General features: G+C 37.5%; 1 protein-coding gene across 3 annotated transcripts in view; it reads right to left on the reverse strand.

Moving 5' to 3' along the window:
- LOC311277774 (histone lysine acetyltransferase CREBBP-like) overlaps nt 1-3287 on the reverse strand; it is a 16693-nt gene extending 13406 nt beyond the window's left edge. The window contains exon 1 of one of the 3 annotated variants that reach the window (XM_084388199.1): nt 3145-3287. In XM_084388199.1, coding sequence (XP_084244325.1) covers nt 3145-3181 — 37 coding nt within the window. In that variant the 5' untranslated portion in view covers nt 3182-3287. Of the gene's footprint in view, nt 1-2242; nt 2688-3140 lie in introns of those variants that run through there. The other 2 variants (XM_084388200.1, XM_084388201.1) reach the window with 2 other exon arrangements.
- Nucleotides 3288-26568: the final 23281 nt, after the last annotated feature.

Genomic DNA, 26568 nt, shown 5'->3' on the forward strand with positions numbered 1-26568 from the left:
TGTTCATTGTAATGTCAGAGTCACCACACTAGAACATGGGAACAAATAAAAGTGAAGTACAAAAATATTCTACATAATGGTATTTTTTGTTATATAGTCTCTTTTATAAAAGGCACTGTTAAATAAATGGTTGTCTGATTATAAAAGCAACCAAGAAAAAGGCCGAGAAGAAAAGATCTTAGTAGCCTACACTGTAAAATAATTTTTGCTGCATTAAATTAAGGCTGTATAGTCATTTCAACTGTTAAATCTTGAATGATGAATTGCTTTGACTTGTGAAAGTGAAAACTGATAAACTTATGTTATGTTAATGTAAAAATATTAACACTTGTATCTGTTCCCAAGAAAGTGGTGGCTGAAATATGTGCAGTAAGTGGACATTTTCTAACTTTCCAAAATAAATAAAGTATAAGACTTTATAATGTCCATTTGTTTCCATTGCACTGGACAGTGAATAAACCCTCTCAGATAACTGTCATATGGAGGAACTAGCCTGCCTGCAAGTGCATAAATAACTTTACTTAATTTATACTTGTATGCTTTATGGCTGCAATATAAGTTGCAGGATTCCACATCTACAGAAAGGCCTACAGAAGAGTCTGCACAGACAGAGGAGACATAGGCCTACAGGTGGGCAGTGTAGAGCCAACTTTTCCTTTTTATTTGTTGCATGAGGCATGTGTCTAATATCTCTTGTTGCAGGCACTTGACCACTGGCTTTTCTTTACAAAGAACAACTGAAATAAAACTCAAGGAACTAAGCATATTTGTATTTTATTAAACATTTAATGAAAAGTGTGTTTTTTTGGCAATGTTGTGTAATATGGCACATGCAACAATGTCACAGGCCCTGTCAGGTGTGCAACCCTCAGACTTTTCAGACACTGACATCTTCCCTTTAGTTAGCCAAAGTTCATTTCATTGTGTGCCCTTGTCCTGGCAAGAGCTGCATTGTAACTGGTTTGGGTCAATGGGGTCATAAAACACCTGTCTGCAGGCAGGAACATGTCATAATCACCTATGAAAAAATGCAGTTCTGTTAGGATCAGCATAAGTGTATGTAATACAGTGAGCTTGATATTTAATTGTGTAACTTTTCTTACCACTTTCAAATAATGTGCATAAATGTGAATCTCTGAAAATGCTTAAGTCATGCACAGACCCTGGCCATTTTGCTTTCACATTTGTGATATGGAAGATTTTAGTCAACTGCCTTCTTTCTTTTTTTTTATATAATATTACTAATCTGGAATATTAAGAATCACAATAGTAACTGGGCTGCACATTTACATTGTGAACCCTCTTTCTGTTCACATAATCCCCTTATTGAGGCCTTGATGGCAGTCTATAGCCTATAGTCTACCAATCACGTTAGTGAAGCCTGAGTGACATACTGTAATCGGCATGGTCATGATTGCATGATCTTCATAAAAAATTATGATAGCCTAAAAAAAAAAAAAAATACTTAAAAAAAAAATGCTTTACAACATTGGGTCTTAAGTGGCTTGGAAATTCCACAAAAAAAAAAACCTAAAACTGTTTCTTAAACCTAAATGCGCCAGGTAAACTCCGAATGACACGACAGACAGCACTTTCCATCAAGTTCTCCGCATCTCCAATAGTGTAAAGGAAAGCCACTCGCAAATAATCTTAGGGCAATGCAAACAGTTTGTGCTGTAGCCTAGTTAAAGCCCGACTCCGACAAGTCGAAAATAAATGTGCGTTTCCAACAAATTAATAATGTAAACGACAATCTCACGAGTCCCGAGAAAAAATATATATCTCAGAGAGTGCACTATCGCGCTGCGCTGGACTTCCCGTATCAACTCCGCTTATGAAGCCGCAGTCTAATCCTGTTAACATGAAATAAGCCTGCTCCCGAGCAGGTTTAAGATTGCGCACCTGTTGCTATGACAGCAAGTCCAGGATGAGCGTCGAAGAACCAAACAATCCAAGATCATGCCAAATACCCAACAATCAAATCCAGCTAACTGAGTTAGCGACGTACGAAGAACGGGCCCCAGATATCACTGGATACAGCGTTGAAAACAAACATGATAAAAGCGGCCGTTTGCTGGCATTTTTGTTGTTTACTTAAACCCAGCATCGATGTTTTACCACAGGTTTACAATAAAAAGTGATATTGATCATAATGAATTAATTTATGTCAGAGTTGCACATTAGTCACTCAGAAATAAATTACCGTTAGGTCTATTTCACAAAAGAAAGAGGACACACTTACTTCTTCAGTCGCGTCTGTTTCTGTTTATCTGGTAGTTATAAGTTACAGGACATATTTACATCACATTTAAAAAGAATGATAATTTCTACAAATAGGCCTATATGCCACCAAAAATACAACCTGAGGAGCTTTAGCACTCTCTCAACTCCCATACAGATATTTTCAGTCAGAGAAACAGAGGAAGCTCCCGGAAAAAAAAGTTTCTTTATTTTATGATAGTCCGGTATAAAGAGACGAGACGTAGGCTACTGACAGATAAAATAAAAACATGATGATAACCTTTATGATTGGTATGATTTCTTCAAGCGTTCACTATTTTTTTTTACTATGCGTATCTTCAAGCGTTTACTATGTTTACTATGGTAATGGTTAGCGCGCATAGTCTTTTGCATCACAAACAGAAGGCATTCAAAAATGAACGCGAGTTAAATTATTTTAAAAGTCTTTAATGCTGACAGAATCATCCGGCGCTGCCGTCTCCCGACTCAGGTGAACTCCGCCTCTGTTCGTAACCACTCCTCTAGCCCGAGCTGGCCCGCTTTGGCCCAAGGTATTCGACGGGCCAGAAATCCTGGCCGTTGGCCTCCGAGTAAGCCCCGATCAAGCCCCGGAAGTGACAGTGGAAACGCGACTGGCCCTGGCACGCACTAGCACTATTTAAAACAAGAAATGCAAAGAGTCCAGTAAAAAATGTTGTATCCTAGTGCTCTTAGGCATATTTCAAATAACAGTGGCGGATGTCATGAATTTCTTTTTACTTCTAAATACTTATATCACATTAAACTCGAAACTTCGCCATATTTTAAGGAAGTAAACATGGAATCGACATTTCATCTCTCCTAACAAAACCATGGTAAAATAACGGCATAAACTCTTTCAAATCCTTTTCAGTGTGTACTTGCAGTTGTTCAACAATTCTTCGTCAAATGGTATATCCATTTCGCTGAAAGTGACCGTCGTGAGCAGCAGGAGAACCAAGGGAGCTTCTGTTCTACGGTGGGAGTTGTCCAGTAGTATGTTCCTGCATCGCCGGAGGCGATATTTTTTTCCCCAGGATGGTAGGGGACTCATGAATATTAATTAGAGAAGTAATCCCTGATTGGTCTGATGACCAACCCCTAACCCCACCCCTAAACCTACCCGCCACTGGGCTTCTGATGATCTACCCCTAACCCCGCCCTAAACCTACCCGTCACTGGGGTTAAAACCAAGCAGGGATGACTTCCCTAATTAATATTCATGAGTCTTGTCCTACCATCCTGGGAAAAAAAATATCGCCAACCGGAGGCTGCAGTTTCAGGACCCCAGTTCCGTTCCGGGACCCTAGTTTTTTATGACAGCGCCACTAACTTACCGAACTGGATGATATGGCGGCTGCAGTTTCAGGACCGCAGTTCTAAGACCCAGGTGGTTTAGTTACTAAGTTCCCACTAAGCAAAATGATGTCCGAAAGGCGTCTTTTCAATGTTTTTGTTACAAAAATCGGACGTTGAAATGACGTCCACTGAGGAGCCAGAATGAAAGTTTATATGACGTCTTTTTTTGACGTGTTCTGCACGTCCGATATAGACGCGTTCATCGAACCTTCATACAAGGTTAAAACTAGTTCAAATGTGGCCATTGTGAACATATTTCAACATCATATGGTCTCATTTAGACATAATTACTTTGACTATTGCTGTCAGATGATCTTAGTGAGAATTAACAGAGGTTTAGATGTTGATATTTGTTTAATTTGAAGTGTCACCATTGTGGTGACCAGTGTTTGCTTTAGTTGGGCTCTTGGTCCCCTTTCTTTTTACTTTAACTTTTTTATGGCTGCTGTAACAGTGTGTTTGTGTAACACAATTGTTGTGGCAGAAGAAGCCTAGCAAAAGTTTAAGGTGGTAACAGCTCAATGTTGATGATGACATAATCATCACAAAATGGACCTTTAATATTGAGTTTAAAGGTTTGTGTTTATATTTGGCATTAATAATCACCAACCTTGTGGAACTGCATTATTGGTGCCAAAGCATTAAAATGGTCACTTATTGGAAGGTGTATCAAGAGCATGTGCACATGATGTTTTGAGCAAGTGTCTCAACTAGTCACACAGATATCAAGATTTTGGATATGAATCACAACAACGATGACAATCAAAACAAAAAAGCTTGGGAATTAAGGATGAGTTTTGTACTATGAAAGCTACCCATCATGCATTGCAGCATGAAGCTTTTTTAATTTTTTTTTATTGTCACCATTGTTGTGAATCATATGCACAATCTTGATGTCTGTATGTGACTATATGAAACATTTGCTCAAAACTAAAAAACTGTAAAAAAGCAACGGAAAAAAAAATGTTAATTCCTTAACTGTATGTAGGCCTACCCTTACTATATACAGTGAAAAACTGTAGTAGCTCTCATGGGACATTTCATGTAATTTTACATTAATATACTGTTAAATGTACGGATTTTGGAAGTACACTGTAAAAAAAAAAAAAAACTTACCGTTGCATTTACCGTACAGATGGTGCCCAACCAGAATGCCTATTACCGCCGCGCCAGCTGCCGCGGCGAAATCACCGCGGCGAAAATAAACCATGCAGCCGCATTTCAAAGTCGTTCCCGAAATGACCGCCAGGTGGCGCAAAGGGACATTGTGCAAATCAGCAGCAATTGCCGTATTTTAAAATGTAAGTGGGTTAAATATAAAACCCTAAGCCTAATAGGCATATTTTTCATATATATAAATAGGCCTATAAGGCTACAACAGAATAGAACCAAAGATAGAATCAATTTTAGAACTGAAAAAATAGAATCAAAAGTTAAAAATAGAGACGATATTAGGAGCAATGACGCTATTCTATTGAGGAATTAGATAAATGAAGAGCTCTCGTGAGCGATACAATTGAGGGTTTTTTTAACTCAAACATTAACACTGAAATAAATAAAACTAAATTGTTGTACATTTTTTGGCACACCACGACGAGTGGCGCTATACATTGTTCTAAAGCCAGGTTTTATTCTGGCATGTTGAATTAGTGTTAGACAAACGCGGCAGCGCGTTCATTTGAATGAAGAGCGCTTCTCGCTCGTGTGAGCGAACACACACTGGAATGTCGCAACGAGTGAATCGTGGCCGAGTGGTTGAACTTACGTTACGATCATTTAGATGACACAGGATCGAATCCCGAACTAACCTGGACTATTGATATTTTTATATTAGCCTATTAATGCATTTTATAGTCTATTGTTGATGCAGAGAGATTTGTCTAGTTCTAAAACATAGTTTTTTGCTAGCCTATTTACAAAATAAAATCACCATGCATTTCCATTTTACACTAAGGAACAAATATTATACAATGACTTTACTTCTGTAGCCTATAATAATTCCAATCGTAATTTCAAAAGCAGTTCTGTTAATATATATATATATATATATATATATGACGTTTAAACGACAAACAATAAAATCAGAACCAGTATTTGCGTTCATGGTTCCAGTGGCAGTAATGCATCCACGGCTTTTCAAAATGTCACAAAGCGTTTTGAGATTGTTTTGAATGAAATATTGAAGTTTATAATGAAGTGTTTTGGCACACCACGACGAGTGGCAAACTCTTTGTTTTGTTTTGCAAACTCAGCTAGCCTGTGGGGGGTTTGGAGAAGGCAATAGTTGCTTTATCGTGGGGGTGCAGAGGTGTTAATGTTCCATCTTTCATATGGAGAGTGTCGGAGCCAGCCTGATGAGCAGGCAAAGGCAAAGTTATTTTAAGGTTTAATCTCAAAATCTCCAAAAGTCCAAAGCCTATGTACAGTAGGCCCTATATCTTATTAAATTATATATTGTAGTTTTATTGATTGTATTTAAAGGTTTTCCACACACAATTTCAATTTAGCAGATACAGAACTCTTTAATTCGCGACCCACCTCGTTTTATTGTGAGGTGAATTCAGCAAGGCATGTTGTATCTTTGAAGGAACAAAAGCTGTTACAGTTTTTTCTTTCGTGATTTGTGTGGATGACACACAGCGACATATACAGTATTACCAGCTGTATGGTGTTTTTTACGCTGAAATGCTTAATTTCGAGAAAGACCCGCCGCGCGCAGTGAGGGAGACCAAACTTACTAAAAAAATATCCAGCGCGAGAGGCAAAGAAAAACGCCTGTTCTTAATTTATGTTGCTTTGAACTTTTTTTCGTTTTGTACCGTTTTCATTTTTTAATTTAGCTGCAATTTCTTTGACAATAAATTTAAAATGTTTCTTATTTTGCATCACAAAGGGAATAAACTCTATCGAATCGATGCAACCCTGTTTAAATAAATAAACTGTCCCGACACTTTATCCATACCTTGACATGTGCGATGGGTTTTCAAAACTTAATTAATTTTATTTTTCTTTTACATTTTCATTGTTTATTTTTTAATTGAAAGCAATACTGTATTGAAAGTATTTTTCTGATTTGTTCGATCTGTTTTGGAAAATGTCTACCGTTGCTATGGCCGGGTATTACTGTCAGTCATCTCAATCTCGTGAATGATTCACACACAAAAAAAAACATAATTTAGCAGATTAAAGACGAGCTTCATCATCTTCATTTTCTGGTGCAATCGGCTGACAGTCTTCCTTCATCAGATATGTCATAGCGTGCAGCGGCTCAACTGGAATGTAGCAAATTTATGTTAATGTACAATTGATAATTAAACAAGATGATTGACTTTAATAAACAGATGCATATTTAAGCATCAAGAACGGAAAAACATAAACACTGTCGGCTATACTGAGATTCGATCTCAGATCGTTTGAAGCTCCGAGAGTCTATTGTTAATGCATTGACCACAGATATCGTCTGAATAGCCTAGGTCTACTATTTTCTCTGTTTTAAAAGTAAAAAAAAAAAATTTATGTGTCAAAAAAAAAGAAGTGTTTTTACAAGACCTTGTGCTGTTTATTTATTTATTTATTTATTATTATTATTATTATTATTATTATGCAGATGTTAATTCAGCCATTCTGTTGGAAAAAAATTATCCCTAATGTAAAATGGAAATGAATGGTAATTTTATTTTATAAATATAAAATATTTAATAGCCTATAGGCTATAGGAGAAAAAAACAATATGGTGTAGCAATATTTTAGAACTATCAAATCAAATTAATAATAAAAAAGTAGCCCATGTTTGTTCGGGATTTGAAACGTAAGTTATAGCCTACCACTCGGCCACGAATTTGTTTTGTTTTATTTTGTTTGAAATGTATTTTTACATATTTTGCTTTCGTTAATGTTAAACAATTCTGAGCATAATAGGCCTATATTTTTTCCCTAAAAGTTTGTTTTATTCTCTGCTTTGTTTGTTTATATTTTAACATATTCAGTCAGTCTAATTTTTGTTCAAATAATGAAAAAAGTTTTTTATTTTTTATTTTTAAATAAACAGATAGGAAACTTACCTTTTAAAACGCCGCAGTTGCTGCTGTTTTGCCCTGTCACTTGCCCGGTATAGCCTATAGTAATTTCGCGAACGACTTTGAAATTCGACTGGTTTATTTTTGCTGCGGCAGTAGTAATAGGCATTGTGGTTGATTATTTATTAAAGAATTCAATTGATAATCATATAACAACATGTAAGCCTAATTCTGAATATAACAAATAATGCTTAAACCGACTAACATCGGTTAGTAACTGCAAGTCCTGAAAATGTTTTAATTTTACGGTAAATTATTTTAATTTATTTCACTGTTATGTTTCAGTTAATAAATCTACAAACACATTAAAATAACACGAAGTAAATGACAAGTAACCTATTGACATAGCCTTTCTAAATTATACACAGCAAAAACTCCAGTGTTAAATTAACACTCCTGGGAGTGTATATGAGTCCACACTCAAGAGTGTAAAGTGTTAAAATATGAGTGTTAAATTAACACTCAAGAGTGTTAAAGTTAATGAGCTAATTAAGTGATTAGTTTAGTGATGATTGATCATTATTGAAGACACCTGATGTTAACAAGCAGAATCACTGAAGAAGAAAATCACAAATTGTAAGTCACCATTATGGTGATCAGTGTTTGCTTTAGTCGGGCTCTAGACACTTATACATTTACTTTAAATTTTGTTTGGCTGTTGTATCTTATAACTGCCAGTTGAACAAAGAAAAAAAGTGATCTGATGGTGTTGGTTATATTATGACAATCATCATTTGAAAATGATCACTGAACTCATTAAGATCCTTATTTCTGACTTAGATTTATGTTGTTGATCACAGAATAACTGTGAATCTGCATAAATATCCAGAATTTTAGAAATAATACAAAGGATTTCTTAAAAGTTGTTTTGAAAAAAAAAAAATCTTTCTTTTAGGCACACACAGATGTCAAGATTCAGTCTATGCATCTCAACAATGGTGACGAGCAGAATATTCAATTAGGAAAAGTAAATTACATAGACAATTCAGATCATAATTTATTCATACTGCAATGCATGATGGGAGCCATTAATGAGTTGTGATTGGTGGCAGACACTGCAACATGCTTTATTATTGTCACCATTGTTGAGATTCACAGGCTGATTATTGATGTCTGTGTTTCTAAATAAATTCATTTAAAAGTCTTTTGATCAGAACAATGATTATGAAATATTTTTGGATTATATGAAAAATACCGAAAATCATGTGCTGTAGAATCACAGAGCTGCTGTAATTAACAAGTTAAGCCATCTCAATAAGTTTTGTTTTACAGATCACAACATGATTATGTCAAAACATAACCAACACCATCAGATCACATTGTCTCTTTGTTCATCTGACTGTTATAAATCAATAACAGCAGACAAGCAAAATTTAAAGTAAACATATAAGTGTCAAGAGTCCAACTAAAGCAAACACCCATCACCTTAATGGTAACTTACAATTTGTGATTTTCTCCTTCAGTGATTCTGCTTGTTAACATCAGGTGTCTTCAATAATGCTCAATCATCACTAAACTAATCACTTAATTATCTCATTACCTTTAACACTCTTGAGTGTTAATTTAACACTCATATTTTAACACTTTACACTTTTGAGTGTGGACTCATATACACTCCCAGGAGTGTTAATTTAACACTCATATTTTAACACTTTACACTTTTGAGTGTGGACTCATATACACTCCCAGGAGTGTTAATTTAACACTGGAGTTTTTGCTGTGTAGAAAAACTGGGCACACAATGTTAACGTGTGTCTACTTTGTTTTTAATAAATGAATTTGAATTCGTTTAACCACAATATTTATCTTAAATTTATCTGTGGCCTCAGATCAGATTACTGCCGCGGCAGATTACGGCATTAAAGAGAATAAACTGACACTTTTCAAAGTCTGTGATTACAGCGCCACTCAGCGGTAAAAGGCAGCAAATACACATCCCAATTTTGCCGCCGCGGGAACGGCGGCGGTAAAAGTCTCATTCTGGTTGGGCACCATCTGTACCTTACCGTAAAAAATACGGTAAGGCAAGGCAAGGCAAGTTTATTTATATAGCACATTTCATACACAATGGCAATTCAAAGTGCTTTACATAGAAGAAATTAAAATAATAAAAAGAAATAAGAATAATTAAAACAGTTTAGAAGAATACAAAATAAAATACAGTACAAACAGTCGGACGAACATTGGCACAGTGCTCATTCAGTAAATGCATAGTTAAACAGATGTGTTTTAAGTCTGGATTTGAATGTGACTACAGTAGGAGCACATCTGATCTCCTCTGGAAGCTGGTTCCAGCTGCGGCTGGCATAATAGCTAAAAGCGGACTCGCCATGCTTAGAGTGAACCCTTGGTATTTCAAGCTGATATGATCCTAATGATCTGAGTGATCTGTTGGGTTTATATTCAGTGAGCATATCTGCAATGTATTGAGGTCCTAGGCCATTGAATGATTTATATACCAGTAATAATACTTTAAAATCAATCCTAAATTTAACTGGGAGCCAGTGTAAAGACCTGAGGACTGGTGTGATATGTTCATATTTTCTGGTTCTGCTCAGAATCCTGGCGGCAGCGTTCTGTATGAGCTGCAACCAGGCGCGCTGGAAGCTGTCTCATGGAGGGGGGGCTGGGGGCTGGGTTGGAAAATATGTGACGTCATTATGTTGTGGCCAACGACAAGACATGAAATTTCTCTGTACTGTATATGTGTTGTAGCCATTAAAGAAAACATTTAGTTTCATATTTATGCTTAAATATTAAAGGCTAATGTTGTTTTTTTATTTAATCAATGTTGATTATGAAAGTGAGCATATGCAGAATGAGAAAGATAAAGATACATCATGAGATGTGCAATATATCTGAAGACGTGGAGTGGGTAAGACATGATTTTTACCACTTCATTGAGTTTTGTTTTGTAGAAAGACTATTTTTAAAAGATTTTCGTTTTGTATAAATTGTATAATAATTTTGATCAATGTTTTATCAACCAAATGCCTGTATTTAATAAATAAGATGCAAATGTATAGCAGACAATGTAATGAGGTGCAGACACGATCACTTGCATTGCACGTGAACTGGAGGGCGCCGAAACTCAGCTTGTGCATCACAGATTTTAGAAATATAGGCTATCTATTATAGAAAGCTTGAAAAGTCTAAAGTCTTTTAAACGTAAATATTCAAAACGAAAAGAAATAGGCTATTCTCTGATTATATAATCCATATGGAATGTGTATTTCACATGCATTTCTCTCTGGCGTTCATGGCGAGTCTTCATCGTCAACTCCATCTTTGCAGCATCACAGAAAACACCAGTTTATTAATAAACAATTAAATGTCTCCTTGCTATTTTTGACACATTCATAATTTTGCCGGTTCTTTGTGGCAATCTTTATGCGTGTGGCCGTGCGCTTGAGTGCGGCTATATTATGTACAGGCTACACGCTCATTATCATGTAGGTTATATAGACTATTTAAGTAATAAAATTAATATAAAGGGGCGATTTGTACACTAATGGCTTAAATGAACAACTACTAGTCGACTAGAAAAAACTTTAGTCGGAGGCAGCCCTTATTCCACGTATTTTTGAACCAGCAGGCCATTCTGGGTTGAGCGAGCGACCCTGAGCGGAATGAGCGAGCGAGCGGAATATTCAGAAATGCGCTCTCCACTCACGTGCTCTGAACGTAACAAAGCATGACAAATTAAAACTTGATTTCATTTTCTCCGTAGCTTGAACACTCACTTCATTAGGCATAAGAGAGTTAGTTAACGCTGTCCATTTATTTATTTTTATTTCACGTTTTAATGTACAATATTATGTTAGTTCACAGCCCCCCACTTGGGGGTGCTGATGCTATGACGAGGGGGCTGCAGCCCCCGCAGCACCCCCCTTCCCGCGCTACTGGCTGCAACTGTCTTATGGTCTTTTTGGGAAGGCCAGTGAGGAGTCCATTACAATAATCCACCCTGCTGGTGATGAAAGCATGAACAAGTTTCTCTAAGTCTTGTCTGGAAACAAAGCATCTTATTCTTGCTATATTTTTCAGATGATAGTATGCTGATTTAGTTATTGTTTTGACATGATTACTGAAACTAAGGTCTGACTCTAGTGTCACACCAAGATTCCTGACTTGATGTTTAGTTGTTTGACCCCTAGAGTGAAGGTATGCGTTCACCTTGAGAACTTCATCTTTGTTTCCAAACGCAATGACTTCAGTTTTGTCTTTGTTTAACTGAAGAAAGTTTTGACACATCCAACTGTTAACTTCATCAATGCATTGGCACAGGGAGTCAATGGGGCTGTAATCGTTAGGCGATAGGGCTAAGTAGAGCTGTGTGTCGTCTGCATAGCTGTGGTAAGCAATTTGGTTCTTTCTCATTATTTGGCTCATTGGGAGCATATACAGGTTGAACAGGAGTGGTGCAAGAATTGAGCCTTGAGGGACTCCGCATGTCATGGATGTCCACTCAGACTTATGATCTCCTATACTCACATAATAACCTCTCCCATCCCCAGCCAGCACAGCCATGTGGGGCCCAAATGGGTTTGACCTGGGCTATCTAACTGGGACCCAGCCAGTTTTGTCCTCGGTTTCCATGTTGGCCCCACATGGGTTTGCCCAGATGAAATGAACACTGCTTAGTATGCACAGTACAGGCTGTTTAATGTAACACTGAATCAGTGTCGGAGGTAATGAGATAATTAAGTGATTGAATAATGATTGTGCATTATTGATGAACACCTGCTGTTAACAAGCATAATCACTGAAGGAAAGAGAAACACAAGAACTACTTCCAGCCACTGCCTTGGATGAAATCAACTGAAGATAAAATACATTACATCTCTCAAGATCTGATTAAACAACTCCACAAACAGCATTACCAGCTTCACTTATTACTAACCAGACTGACTTTATTTCTGTCAGACGTCTACAGAAAAGAATTAAGAAGAGGTTTAGATGTTGATTACTTATTTGAAAGTAATAGTTTGATTTGATGTTACCATTGTGGCGATCCGTGTGTGCTTTAGTCAGGCTCTTGACTTTTTAACATTAGTTGTTCTCTGGCAGCTGTGTCTGTTTGTTATGGCGAGAACAGCAAGAGAAAATATGATCAGATGCTGTAAGCTGATTGATGATATGAATATGATCGTCATATAGTGGCTTAACTCATTGATTATTTGTGAGGTTCATACGGTAGTTTGTTATTCATTTTGTTTTATTGTTGTGATTCTACAACAAGAGAATAATATAATTTAATCAGAAAGTCAAATTATTTTAAAAACTCCATTTACATATTTTGGGCTCTTACTCACACACAGACATCAAGAATCAACATATGAATCTCAACAATGGTGACATGCTTCATGCTGCAATGCATTCTGGGAGCCATGGATAAGTTTTGTATGATGCACTCAGAATGCATTGCAGCATGAAGCATGTCACCATTGTTGAGATTCATATGCTGATTCTTGATGTCTCTGTGCAAGTACAACTTTCAGTAGTCCAACATGTGTAAATGGTGTTTTAAAAATCATTTGATGTTCTGATTAAACTGTGCTGGATCTCTTGCTGTAGAATCACAACAATAAAACAAAATGAATAACATACTACCCGTATGAACCTCAAAAATAATCAATGAGTTAAGCCACTATATGACGATCATATTCATATCATCAATCAGCTTACAGCATCTGATCATATTTTCTCTTGCTGTTCTCGCCACAACAAACAGACACAGCTGCCAGAGAACAACTAATGTTAAAAAGTCAAGAGCCTGACTAAAGCACACACGGATCGCCACAATGGTAACATCAAATCAAACTATTACTTTCAAAAAAGTAATCAACATCTAAACCTCTTCTTAATTCTTTTCTGTAGATGTCTGGCAGAAATAAAGTCAGTCTGGTTTGTAATAAGTGAAGCTGGTAATGCTGTTTGTGGAGTTGTTTAATCAGATATTGAGAGATGTAATGTATTTTATCTTCAGTTGATTTCATCCAAGGCTGTGGCTGGAAGTAGTTCTTGTGTTTGTCTTTCCTTCAGTGATTCTGCTTGTTAACAGCAGGTGTTCATCATTAATGCACAATCATTATTCAATCACTTAATTATCTCATTACCTCCAACACTGATTAAGTGTTACATTTAACAGCCTGTACTGTGCACACTAAGCAGTGTTCATTTCATCTGGGCAAACCCATGTGGGGCCAACATGGAAACCGAGGACAAAACTGGCTGGGTCCCAGTTAGATAGCCCAGGTCAAACCCATTTGGGCCCCACATGGCTGTGCTGGCTGGGTCTAAGTATCACCTGAACCATTTTAGGACTATCCCAGAAAGCCCCACCCAGTTTTCCAGCCTGTCCAGAAGTATGTTATGATCGACAGTGTCAAATGCAGCACTGAGGTCGAGTAGTACCAGCACTGATAATTTGCCTGAGTCAGTATTTAAGCGAATATCGTTTATTATCTTTATGAGCGCTGTCTCTGTGCTGTGGTGCGGTCGGAAACCAGATTGAAAATTGTCAGAGTATCCATTCGAGCATAAGAATTTGTTCAGCTGATTGAAGACAACTTTTTCAATGATTTTACCTATGAAAGGAAGATTTGAGATCGGTCTATAGTTGCTTAATATGGTCTTATCCAGATTGCTCTTTTTCAGGAGGGGCTTGACAACTGCAGTTTTTAGGGAGTTTGGAAAACTCCCAGAGAGAAGTGAAGCATTTACCACTTCTAGAAGATCTGCTTCTAAACTGTTTAACACACTTTTGAAAAACGATGTGGGAAGTGTGTCAAGAGCGCAGGTTGATGTTTTAAGGTGCTGTACGGTTTCTTCCAAAATTTTGCCATCAATTTCTTTGAAATCAGACATAGTAACTACTTTCTCAGGTGGTTTGATCTGTCTGACCCCAGCGCAAGTCAAGGATGTGCTGATCACCTTTCTGATATTATTGATTTTCTCAGAGAAGAAAGAAGCAAACTCACTGCACTTGCTGTCTGAGAGCATTTCACTGGGAATCTGGCTTGGGGGGTTTGTCAGTCTCTCTACAGTAGCAAAAAGAGTGCGTGTGTTGTTTAAATTGCTGTTTATAATATTTGAGAAGAAAGTCTGTCTAGCTTTGCCTAGTTCCATATTGAAAGCATGAAGGCTGTCTTTGTAGATGTTATAATGGACTACAAGTTTTGTCTTCCGCCACATGCGCTCTGCTTTTCTGCATTGTCTTTTCATATTTTGCACTGCTGTTGAGTTTCTCCAAGGTGCTTTTTGTCTGCCACTCTTCTTCCTGACTTTAACAGGAGCAATATCATCAATTACACCTTTAACTTTTGAGTTAAAAGAATCAAGGAGAAAATCAACAGAGTCTGCAGATATGCTTGGTGTTAAGGATATAGAAGTGATATATTCTTAAGTGAGCGAATGTTTAAAAGAGCTAACTTAACAGACTTACTTTTCCCCACAGCAATATTAGTTTGACGTGTAATAGGCACCAGATTAGTTGGGTTTGCTGTACGGCTATTGAAGGCCTTAGACTTTCTATCATGTAATAGAACAGCAATAGAGAAAGATACAGGCACACTGGGTTCCCGCTTGTTTTGTAAACATTTGAGAAAGTTACTGTTATCAGAGCGGGCACCCGACACATATCACTGAGAGCTGGTATCAGTTGTTTTTGGTTCACCTCGAGCAGAAGGAGGAGGGTGTGGGCCCTGGCGTTGTGGCAGAGGCCGAAGAGCTCTCACAGGAGGAGGGGGAGGGCGAGCTGGGCCCGCAGGCTTTGGTGGTAGTGGTGCCTGTCTTTTTTTAGTTGGTATCTGGGGGCTTGCAGCAAAAGAGTGGGATAGTCTGGTTCCAGCATGCACCAGTTCTTCCATTTTCCTGGCGTTGCAGGGGAGAGGGAGAAAGTGTCTGGTGAAAGGGGCTGTTGCTCTGGTGTTATAGGAGGCTGTAATATGCTGTCCTGGCTTCCCTGGCTGTTTTCCAGGAAGTCGTCCTTGGGTGCAAATGTTTACTAATTTTACAAAGTTTTATATCATCGAACTAAAAATTACGGTGAAAAACTGCCAGCTGGTTGCCAGTACTTTACCGTAAAAAATACGGTATAAATATTTATGTTTTACGGCATTGAACTAAAGTTTACGGTAAAAAACTGGCAGCTGGTTGAAAGCGATTTACCGTAAAAAATATGGTAGTAATATTTTAGGCTTTACGGCAGTGATCTAAATATTACGGAAAAAAAACTGGCAGCTGTGGTTGCCAGTACTTTACCGTAAAAAATATATTTTTAAATATTTTTGCTTTTACGGCACTGAACTAAAGTTTACGGTAAAAAACTATAGCAGCTTGCAAGTGCTTTACCGTAAAAAATACGGTAGTAATATTTTAGGTTTTATGGCATTGAACATTGAACTGAACTTTTATATAAAAAATAAATAAATAAAAAATAAAAACCTGCCAGCTGTGGTTTCCTGTAATCTAATTATTGAGAATTACCAGAGGTTTAGACGTTGATGTTTTATTGAAAATAATAAAGTTTGAAGTTACCATTATGGAGATGAGTGTTTGCTTTAGTTGGGCTCTTGACCCTTGACTTTTTAACTTTAGATTTACTTTGATTGCCTTAATTGTGTGGTTATATAACAAACGTTATGGCATGAAAATCAGAGCGAAAATGTGACCAGGTGATGATGGCAGGTTAATGATGAGATAATCATCATATTGTGGCCTGATTCACTGATCTCATAATGAGTCTTATCTCTCACTTTATGAGCAAAGTGATAATATTAATTATAATATTAAAGATAAATATTTCATATATTGAGTATAATATCTTTGTAAGTGAGCAACAGATAATCTAAAGAACTTTAAAAATACATGGTGTAGAAAAAAGGTTTAGAACTACTGCTTGATTTAAACCAACACAGACATCAAGATTCAGCGTATGAATCTCAACAACGGTGACAATCAACACCATAATCAGATAAAACTCTGAACATCACAAAACAAGCTACTTAAAAGCTGCAACAAAAACAACATAAAAAATAAAAGCAGATATAATAATAAAAGAAAATACTAAGGCAATTCAGCATAATGTATTCCTGCTGCAATGCATACTGGGAGATACTGATGAGTTTTGATTGGAGGCTCCATCAAGTGCACTGCACTTTTATCATCACCATTGTTGAGATTCATATGCTGATTCTTGATGTCTGTGTGTGTCTGAAAGATAGTACATTGTACACAATGTTTTATAATTCTTCTGATTATCACAACAATGATGGACCACATGCTGTAGAATCATAGGGCTACTACAATCAAGAATGTAAAATTAATAACACATATAATCAAAAATAAGAGCTCAGTGAATCAAACATGGTGATTGCCATCACTGATACACAACCCCATCACATGATTCATTTTCTCTCTGATTTTCTAGCCATAATCAACATGTCTTATAAACACAGAGTTACAGAAAGTCAAGGGTCAAAAGCCCAACTAAAGCAGTCACTGATCTCCATCATGGTGACTTCAAATGAAAAAATAACTCATCAACATCTAAACCTCTGTTAATTCTCAAACAGAACTGTAGACGTCTGACAGAAATAAAGTCAGTCTGGTTAGTAATAAGTGAAGCTGGTAATGCTGTTTGTGGAGTTGTTTAATCCTCCTCTGCTGAGATCTTCACAGATTTAATGTTTTTTATCTTCAGTTGATTTCATCTAAGGCTGTGGCTGAAGTCAGTTGTAGGTCTTGTGTTTCTGCTCGTCTCTTTTTTCTGTTCCTGTTGTTTCTCTAAATGGACATTCCCAGAATTCCCTGTGTGATACTTCACATTTGATGCTATTTAATTTAAATAATTATGTTTCTTCTTGGTTTTTGTTATCAGTTTTATACATTTGGGGTTTATATTACATCATATATTGTTTAATGAATGTTTATGGCATTATTTGGAGTCATGTGTGTGTCACCATGATGGTGTTTTGTGTTTGTGTGTATGACACTGTGCACCTTCTAAATATCAACATGTGCCTCAGTTTGTGGAAAACTAATGGTATACTTAAATCAGTGTGTTTTTTTCTTTTTTTTTTTATCTCTTGTGTTATTATGATGGTTATCAGTATATTACAAAGATATAAAGCAGACTTTAATACTTTAATGAAATTTAATGATAACATTTATCGGTTTATGTAATATAACGGTTGTCCTGTGAAAACTAAAAGGTTCCTACTGTATTTTTTATGGTAAAGTACTGGGAACCACAGCTGATGTTTTTTTTTACCACACATTTAAATCCTGCTGAAGGTTTTTTTTTTATTATTATTTTTTTTTTAAGTAAGGTTGCAACCATATTTTTTACGGTAAAATACTGGCAACCAAGCTGACGTTTTTTACCGTAAATTTCACAGGTTTTTTTTTACATTGTGTTTTTTTGCCCGTAAATTTAAATCCCGTAAAACATAAAAGGTTGCTACCTTATTTTTTACGGTAAAATACTGGCAACCACAGCTGCCGGTTTTTTACCGTAAATTTCACAGTTTTTTTTAAACAGTGTATGTATATAAGAGTAGGGCTGGGCGATTTAAATCGCGATATTGATATGCGCAGCTCGTCAGTAAAGCCGGTTCCTTGATTAGTAGTAAATCACCATCACCTGCTTTCAGATGAAGCGGCATTTAGGGCTGAGGAGATAATTAAGTGATTAATTTAGTGATGATTGAGCATTATTGAAGACACCTGATGTTAACAAGCAGAATCACTGAAGAAGAAAATCACAAATTGTAAGTTACCATTAAGGTGATGGGTGTTTGCTTTAGTTGGGCTCTAGACCAGGGGTTTTCAACGCCAACACCTATTAAGGGGGGCACGAGAAACTGTGAATGCAGAGGCTTATGTGAAACGTGAATGTAAGATAGCAAATCTTTAGTCATCCACTAGAGGGGGCTAGTCCCGCAGCTAATCAGGCGAGGCGACCTCAGTCTCTGTGACGTTGCCATGGTGATATATTAGTTGGCTACAGAGCAGAGGAGCAGAGTTGACGCGATCGAGTTCAAGCTACTGTAAATATTAAAACAAAACAAAAATGGACCGGTGGCTTAAACGTAATAATACCAGTGATAAAACGTCAGGCAAAAAAGAAGAAGAGTGTCCGACTGAACCCGTACAACTTCCGCAAATTGATGTCGAACCCTCCACGTCAACGGGGCTTTCCACGCAGAGAGGATTAATAGCAAAAACCAAAGGCCTGGGTGCATCAAAACGACGAAAGTATGACGAACAGTACATAAAATACGGATTCACATGCATCACACTTAATCACGAACCACGTCCACAGTGTGTTGTATGTTCTGAGGTGCTTGCAAATGACAGTTTGAAACCTGTGAAACTAATACGTCACTTACAAACCAAACACCCGACGTTAAAAGATAAACCGGTTGACTTTTTTCGCCGTAAAGAATCGGGATTAAAAAATCAAAAACAAACTATGACCAGCCAAACCACTGTGGCAGTCAAAGCGCTTACAGCATCATATGAGGTGGCGTATTTAGTTGCCAAGGACAAAAAGCCTCATACAATTGCAGAGAGCCTCATTCGTCCAGCAGCAATGGCCATCTGTAGAAATATGTTTGGAGATAAGTTTGCCAGCGACGTTGAACAAATTCCACTATCAGACAACACTATGAGCCGCCGTATTACTGAAATGGCAACCGACATCAAATGTCAACTAATTGAGAGAATACGGGACGGAATTTTTTTTTCATTGCAATTAGACGAGTCGACAGACATCTCAAACTCCTCGCAACTACTTGTATTTGTTCGCTACCGTCATGAGAGAAAATTGCTTGAAGATCTGTTATTTTGCTCAGCAATGGAAAAAACATGCACCGGAAGAGATATTTTTGAAAAACTCAATGGTAAATTGGATGAACTTGGTCTTTGTTGGGACAACTGTGTCGGTGTGTGCACAGACGGAGCGGGAGCCATGTTAGGGAAAAATAAAGGGCTCGCTGCTTTGGTTCGTGAAGTAGCTCCGCATGTGCGTTTCACCCACTGTATGATCCACAGGGAGGTCCTTGCAGCAAAAACTCTTCCTGACGAATTGAACGCAGTGCTTAAAACAGCAACACAAATTGTCAATTTCATCAAGACTCGCCCCATAAAAACAAGACTGTTTGGCCTATTATGCAAAGAAATGGGGTCAGAATATGAATCGTTACTTTTGCACACGGAGGTACGGTGGCTCTCCAGAGGTAAAGTATTGCAGAGGATATTTGCATTGCGTGACGAACTAAGACTTTTTCTGCTTGATTGTGCCTCTTCCTTTGCAATTTTTTTTACTGACCCAAAGTGGCTCACAGACCTTGCATACCTGTCTGACATTTTTGATAGACTCAATACCCTTAATTCGTCTCTTCAGGGCCCAAATTCAAACCTACTAACAATGTCCAATAAAATTGTGGGGTTTGTGAGGAAATTGGAGCGATGGAGAGGGCAGGTTGATGGGGGTAATGTAGACATGTTCCCAACCTTGGATGAATTTCTCACGGAAAATGAGCTTAATTGGGATGATACAAAAAAAGAAATAACTCTCCACCTACAAGCCTTGTCTGCACATTTCAATAAGTATTTTCCTGAGCAGCATAGTTGGAACCAGTACGACTGGGTTCGTAACCCCTTCATCGAAAGCGCAGTGAGTCTGTCATCAAATCAACAGGATGCCCTTCTGGACCTTTCAAGTGACCGAACTTTGAAGACACTGTTTGACTCGAACACACTGCCGGAATTCTGGCTGTCAGTGGAGACAGAGTACGCTGAACTTGCGAGACTTGCAATTGATGTACTGTTGCCTTTTGCCTCAACTTGGCTCTGCGAAGCAACATTTTCTATATTAACTTACATCAAAAGCAAGTATCGCTCGAGCTTATTGACAGTGGACGATGATTTACGGATAGCTGTGTCGGGTATCAAACCACGGATTGGTATGTTGTGCTCTCAGAAACAGGCTCAGCCATCACATTAGGTAAGCTAGATATGTACTGTTTTAATATAACAATTTTTATGCACGCTATATGCAGCACATGTTACGCTCCACGCGTGTTTTGTGTTTGTTTTCATTGATCAGTGCACGTTAGTGTGCTTTGGCACGTGTTGGCTGTTGTGCTCATTATCTTCTCTCTGTCTCTAGCTCACTCTCTCTGCTCGCCGGTTGCTGTGATTGGCCGAGTTGGACGTTAGTCATCATTAAGGCGGCAATTGAGAGCCAATCGGAGGTCGCCCAGCTGGTTTAAAAGGATGGCATGTTCATTCATGCTTTCTCCCTCTCGATCGCGAATTGATCTCTCTGTAGTGGACTGAGCTCTTTGTAGTGGAATGAGTTTTCTGTAGCGAACTGAGCTCTTTGTAGTGGAATGAGTTTTCTGTAGCAAACTGAGCTCTTTGTAGTGGAATGAGTTTTCTGTAGCAAACTGAGCTCTTTGTAGCGCAATGAGTTTTCTGTGGTGAATCGAGTTCTTGTGTCTGTCTCTGCCCGCGAACTGAGTTGTTTAAGATTAAGGATTGTTTTGTTATATTTTGTTCTTTGGCGCTGCTTTTGTTCTTTTCCCATTTATTGTTTGTTTGTTTACATTATTACATTGTACATAGTGCACATTATTATTGTTATTTTACTGGATTCAGTGGCTTCGGCTTGTGGTAAATAAAGTCCAGTAATTTTTCTCTTTCAAAGATTGTCTGTCATGTTCTTCCACCTCACTTCACATCCAGCAGCATATTAATATATAAATGTTACGGTACATTCCCAGACTCTTAAAGTTCGTAACACACATAATACAGGTGACTTGTGGAAAGAGTTACTGACGAGTGGAAAGAGTTTTATTGTGAGATTGTTTTGTATGCTGTAGCAAGGCTACGGTGAATGCGCTGTTGGCGCAACTTTTGTTTGTTGATTTGAGTTTTGTAAATAAAACGTGTGAGTCCCAGTCACGCCGACCCTGTCTTCCTTCCAAACACTGAACCTCTTCACAACTTGTATAGCAATGATGTTTGTTTGCACGCACTTTGGGAGGGTGGGGGGCGCGAATGAAATTAGACAAACTTGGGGGGGCGCATATCCTAAAAGGTTGAAAACCCCTGCTCTAGACCATTATATGTTTACTTTAACATTTACTGTTGTTTGTCTGCTGTTATTGATTTATAACAGTTAAATGAACAAAGTAAAATGTTATCTTATAGTGTTGGTTATGTTTTGACATAATCATACTGTGATCTGAAAATTGAAACATATTAAGATAGATTGGTTTAACTTGTTAGCAGTAGTTTTGTGATTCTTCAGCCTATGATTATCAGGACTTTACTTATAATTCAAAATATTTAATAAACATTGATCTGATCAAAAAGATGTTCAGACATATTCATTTAAAACACAAACATCAATAATCAGCCTGTGAATCTCAATGGCTCCCATCATGCATTGCGGTATGAATAAATTATGATCTGAATTGTCTATGTAATTTACTTTTCCTCATTGAATATTCTGCTCCTCACCATTGTTGAGATGCATAGATTGAATCTTGACATCTGTGTGTGCCTAAAATAATGATTTTTCTTTTAAAAACTTTTAAGAAATCCTTAATATTATATCAAAAATTCTGGCCATTTATTTAGATTCACAGTTATGCTGTAACCAACAACATAAATCGAATTCAGAAAGAAAGATCTTAATGAGCTCAGTGATCAAGTTCAAATGATGATTGTCATAATATATCCAACACAGATCACTTTATATTCTTTGTTCAACTGGCAGTTTTAACTCAGATACAACCGTCAAACAAAATCTAAAGTAGTGAACACATGAAAGGCTCAGAGCCCGACTAAAGCAACTACCCATCACAATAATGGTAACTTACAATTTGCGATTTTCTCCTTCAGCGATTCTACTTGTTAACATCAGGTGTCTTCAATAATGCTCAATCATCACTAAATTAATCACTTAGTTATCTCATTAACTTAAACACTCTTGAGTGTGGACTCATACACTCCCAGGGGTGTTAATTTAACACTGGAGGTTTTGCTGTGTACAAAGAGCCGTAGTTAACTGACAAGCTGAGCCATATCGCATTAAAAATCGCTGGCGATACGTCCGCGATATTGATGTGATTTGGCTCAGCTTGTCAGTTAACTACGGCTCTTTGTAGTAGGCTAAATGCCGCTCCATCTGAAAGCAGGTGATGGTGATTTACTACTAATCAAGGAACCGGCTTTACTGATGAGATGCGCATAACAATATCGCGATTTAAATCGCCCAGCCCTATATAAGAGCAATACCCACCAATTGAATGGTCTCCCTTCTTTCCTCAATTGTTTGTAAATTTTTCTGTTAAAGGTCCCATGACATGAAATTTTCACTTTCTGAGGTTTTTTAACATTAATATGAGTTCCCCTAGCCTGTATATGGTCCCCAAGTTTCTAGAAATTTGAATCGGTGTAAATCGAGCTTTTGCTATCTTTCTCTGCCTTTGAGAAAATTACAGACGTTACAGATCTCTGTACTAGAACATCTAGGCACAATAAACAGTTTTCCCCCCATGCTATATAATATATATATATATATATATATATATTTTTTTTTTTACTTTTAATATATATGAAATATAAATTATGTAAACAAATAAATTATGTAATATCATTTTGTCGTTTCATAGATCTAATTTTAAGTATTATTGTTATTCACTAAAGTACCGTATCCAGACATAATATTTTAAACTAACCATTCGGAAACGTCCTGCTGGTGCCGCTGAGTTGCAACTTCTTCATCCGTTGCTTCTCCATCTGGATCCGATTCTGGGTCGAACTGAAATGCTTGAACGACTGCGTGTCTTCGTGCCATTGCAATACATCCTCCACCTTGCGCCGCCTTTCTACTCCTCATTAACATTTAAAGCTACAGACACCGAAACGGCCCGTCTAAAGGAAGCTCATTCTGGGACTGGCTTGTAGTGGCTATAATTCTGCACCAAGGCTGAATTTGTGGAAAAAGATTTCAGATACAGTACTAGGGACCACTAATGCCTATATTAAAGCCTACAAAAAGTAGCATGTCATGGGACCTTTAAATTCTTCCACTTCACTGAAATAGTTATCAGAGAACAATCACTATTGTGTTAACATATCAGTAACAAAAGGGTGCATTGGGCATTGTACAAAAATACTTCATAATCTACTCTGACCTGTAATGATAATCCGGACCAGAAAGGAAGACCTGCTCAGCCTCATGCAAGGAAACATTCCAGAGGACAGCCAGGGCATATATGATGGCCTATGCAAAACGTTAATATAAATATACTATTATACCACTACTGAACAGCAAGCCATTATACATCGGTCCATACTGGGCGATTTAAATCGCGATATTGATATGCGCAGCTCGTCAGTAAAGCCGGTTCCTTGATTAGTAGTAAATCACCATCACCTGCTTTCAGATGGAGCGGCATTTAGGGCTGAGGAGATAATTAAGTGATTAATTTAGTGATGATTGAGCATTATTGAAGACACCTGATGTTAACAAGCAGAATCACTGAAGGAGAACATCACAAATTGTAAGTTACCATTAAGGTGATGGGTGTTTGCTTTAGTTGGGCTCTTGACCATTATATATTTACTTTAATATTTACTGTTGTTTGTCTGCTGTTATTGATTTATAACAGTTAAATTAACAAAGTAAAATGTTATCTTATAGTGTTGGTTATGTTTTGACATAATCATACTGTGATCTGAAAAATGAAACATATTAAGATAGTTTGGTTTAACTTGTTAGCAGTAGTTTTGTGATTCTCCAGCCTATGATTTTCAGGACTTTACTTATAATTCAAAATATTTAATAAACATTGATCTGATCAAAAAGATGTTCAGACATTTTCATTTAAAACACAAACATCAATAATCAGCCTGTGAATCTCAACAATGGTGACAATAATAAAGCATGTTGCAGTGGCTGCCACCAATCACAACTCATTAATGGCTCCCATCATGCATTGCGGTATGAATAAATTATGATCCGAATTGTCTATGTAATTTACTTTTCCTAATTGACTATTCTGCTCCTCACCATTGTTGAGATGCATAGACTGAATCTTGACATCTGTGTGTGCCTAAAAGAATGATATTTCTTTTAAAAACTTTTAAGAAATCCTTTAAATTATATCAAAAATTCTGGCCATTTATTTAGATTCACAGTTAAGCTGTAACCAACAACATAAATCGAATTCAGAAAGAAGGATCTTAATGAGCTCAGTGATCAAGTTCAAATGATAATTGTCATAATATATTCAACACAGATCACTTTTTATTCTTTGTTCAACTGGCAGTTTTAACTCAGATACAACCGTCAAACAAAATCTAAAGTAGCCAACACATGAAAGGCTCAGAGCCCAACTAAAGCAACTACCCATCACAATAATGGTAACTTACAATTTGCGATTTTCTCCTTCAGCGATTCTACTTGTTAACATCAGGTGTCTTCAATAATGCTCAATCATCACTAAATTAATCACTTAGTTATCTCATTAACTTAAACACTCTTGAGTGTGGACTCATACACTCCCAGGGGTGTTAATTTAACACTGGAGGTTTTGCTGTGTACAAAGAGCCGTAGTTAACTGACAAGCTGAGCCATATCGCATTAAAAATCGCTGGCGATACGTCCGCGATATTAATGCGATATGGCTCAGCTTGTCAGTTAACTACGGCTCTTTGTAGTAAATGCCGCTCCATCTGAAAACAGGTGATGGTGATTTACTACTAATCAAGGAACCGGCTTTACTGACGAGATGCGCATAACAATATCGCGATTTAAATCGCCCAGCCCTAGTAGTGCTAGCATGCAGTAAATACAGTACATTTTGTAAGTGCAGGAGCAGGACACAAACACATTACATGGTTCGGCATACCTCTGGAAAAAGAACACCACAGATGAACTGCACTTCAACTGCACTGTTTTTAAATTAAAGTCCCTGTAAAGTACAAAATGAAGTAGGCTATGTGTTCTGAGTTTGTCACACCACAGAAAAATGTATTATTAGCCCCCCAGCCAAATTTGAATGATAAAAAAAAAAAAACACCAAGTAAATAAAATAAGCTATCAAAATCTTGAAAAAATGAGCAGTATTTGATGCTCTCAAATGCTGGGGGCGTGTCCACTTGTTGTGCTGAAACCACACCCACTCACAGGAAAGTTGACTCGCGGGCACGCACTGCCGATCATGGCACCAGTTGTCGGCGAGACGGGAGGATGAAGGCCGAGGTGGGAGATAGTCGGTTCGGTCTATCTCAGCTAAACAGATGATGACAGCGCTGTGATGTCGAAGTCATTAGTAAACATTGCAAGATGGCTATGGATGAACACCATTTGTTTGAAACGGTTACAATGAACAAGTTAGACTTGGCTTTTTATCTAAAACAGGAACAGAAGACGGCGCTCGAATCGTTCCTTTGCAAGAAGGCCGTTTTTGCGGTTTTGCCGACTGGGTACGGCATGAGTCCAATCTACCAGTTAGCTCCGCTGGTAGCTACTAGCTACGCGTATGGGGCTTGTTGTGATTGGTCGTAGTGTTATCCAATTGTGTGCAGTGAGATTTTCAAATGCATGCTTGGTGCCGCCTCTCGAGCTGGACGATTTTCATTAGTCGATGACAGACCATTAATCTTTCAGATTTAGGTCTGGATTTCCAGGCTACAAAAACGGATAATGACTTCAAAATCCGTTTTGCACATGTGGGCAGTCATGAGGTGCCCCTCTCAGCTGATTGGTTAAGCAAATCTGAGCCTGTGACGTCATCAGTAGTTCCCCAGGTCTGTTCAACAAAATAATAGTCCTATGGCTCTG

The sequence above is a fragment of the Rutilus rutilus genome, assembly GCF_951802725.1.
Source record: "Rutilus rutilus genome assembly, chromosome: 1".
Classification (NCBI taxonomy): Eukaryota; Metazoa; Chordata; class Actinopteri; order Cypriniformes; family Leuciscidae; genus Rutilus; species Rutilus rutilus.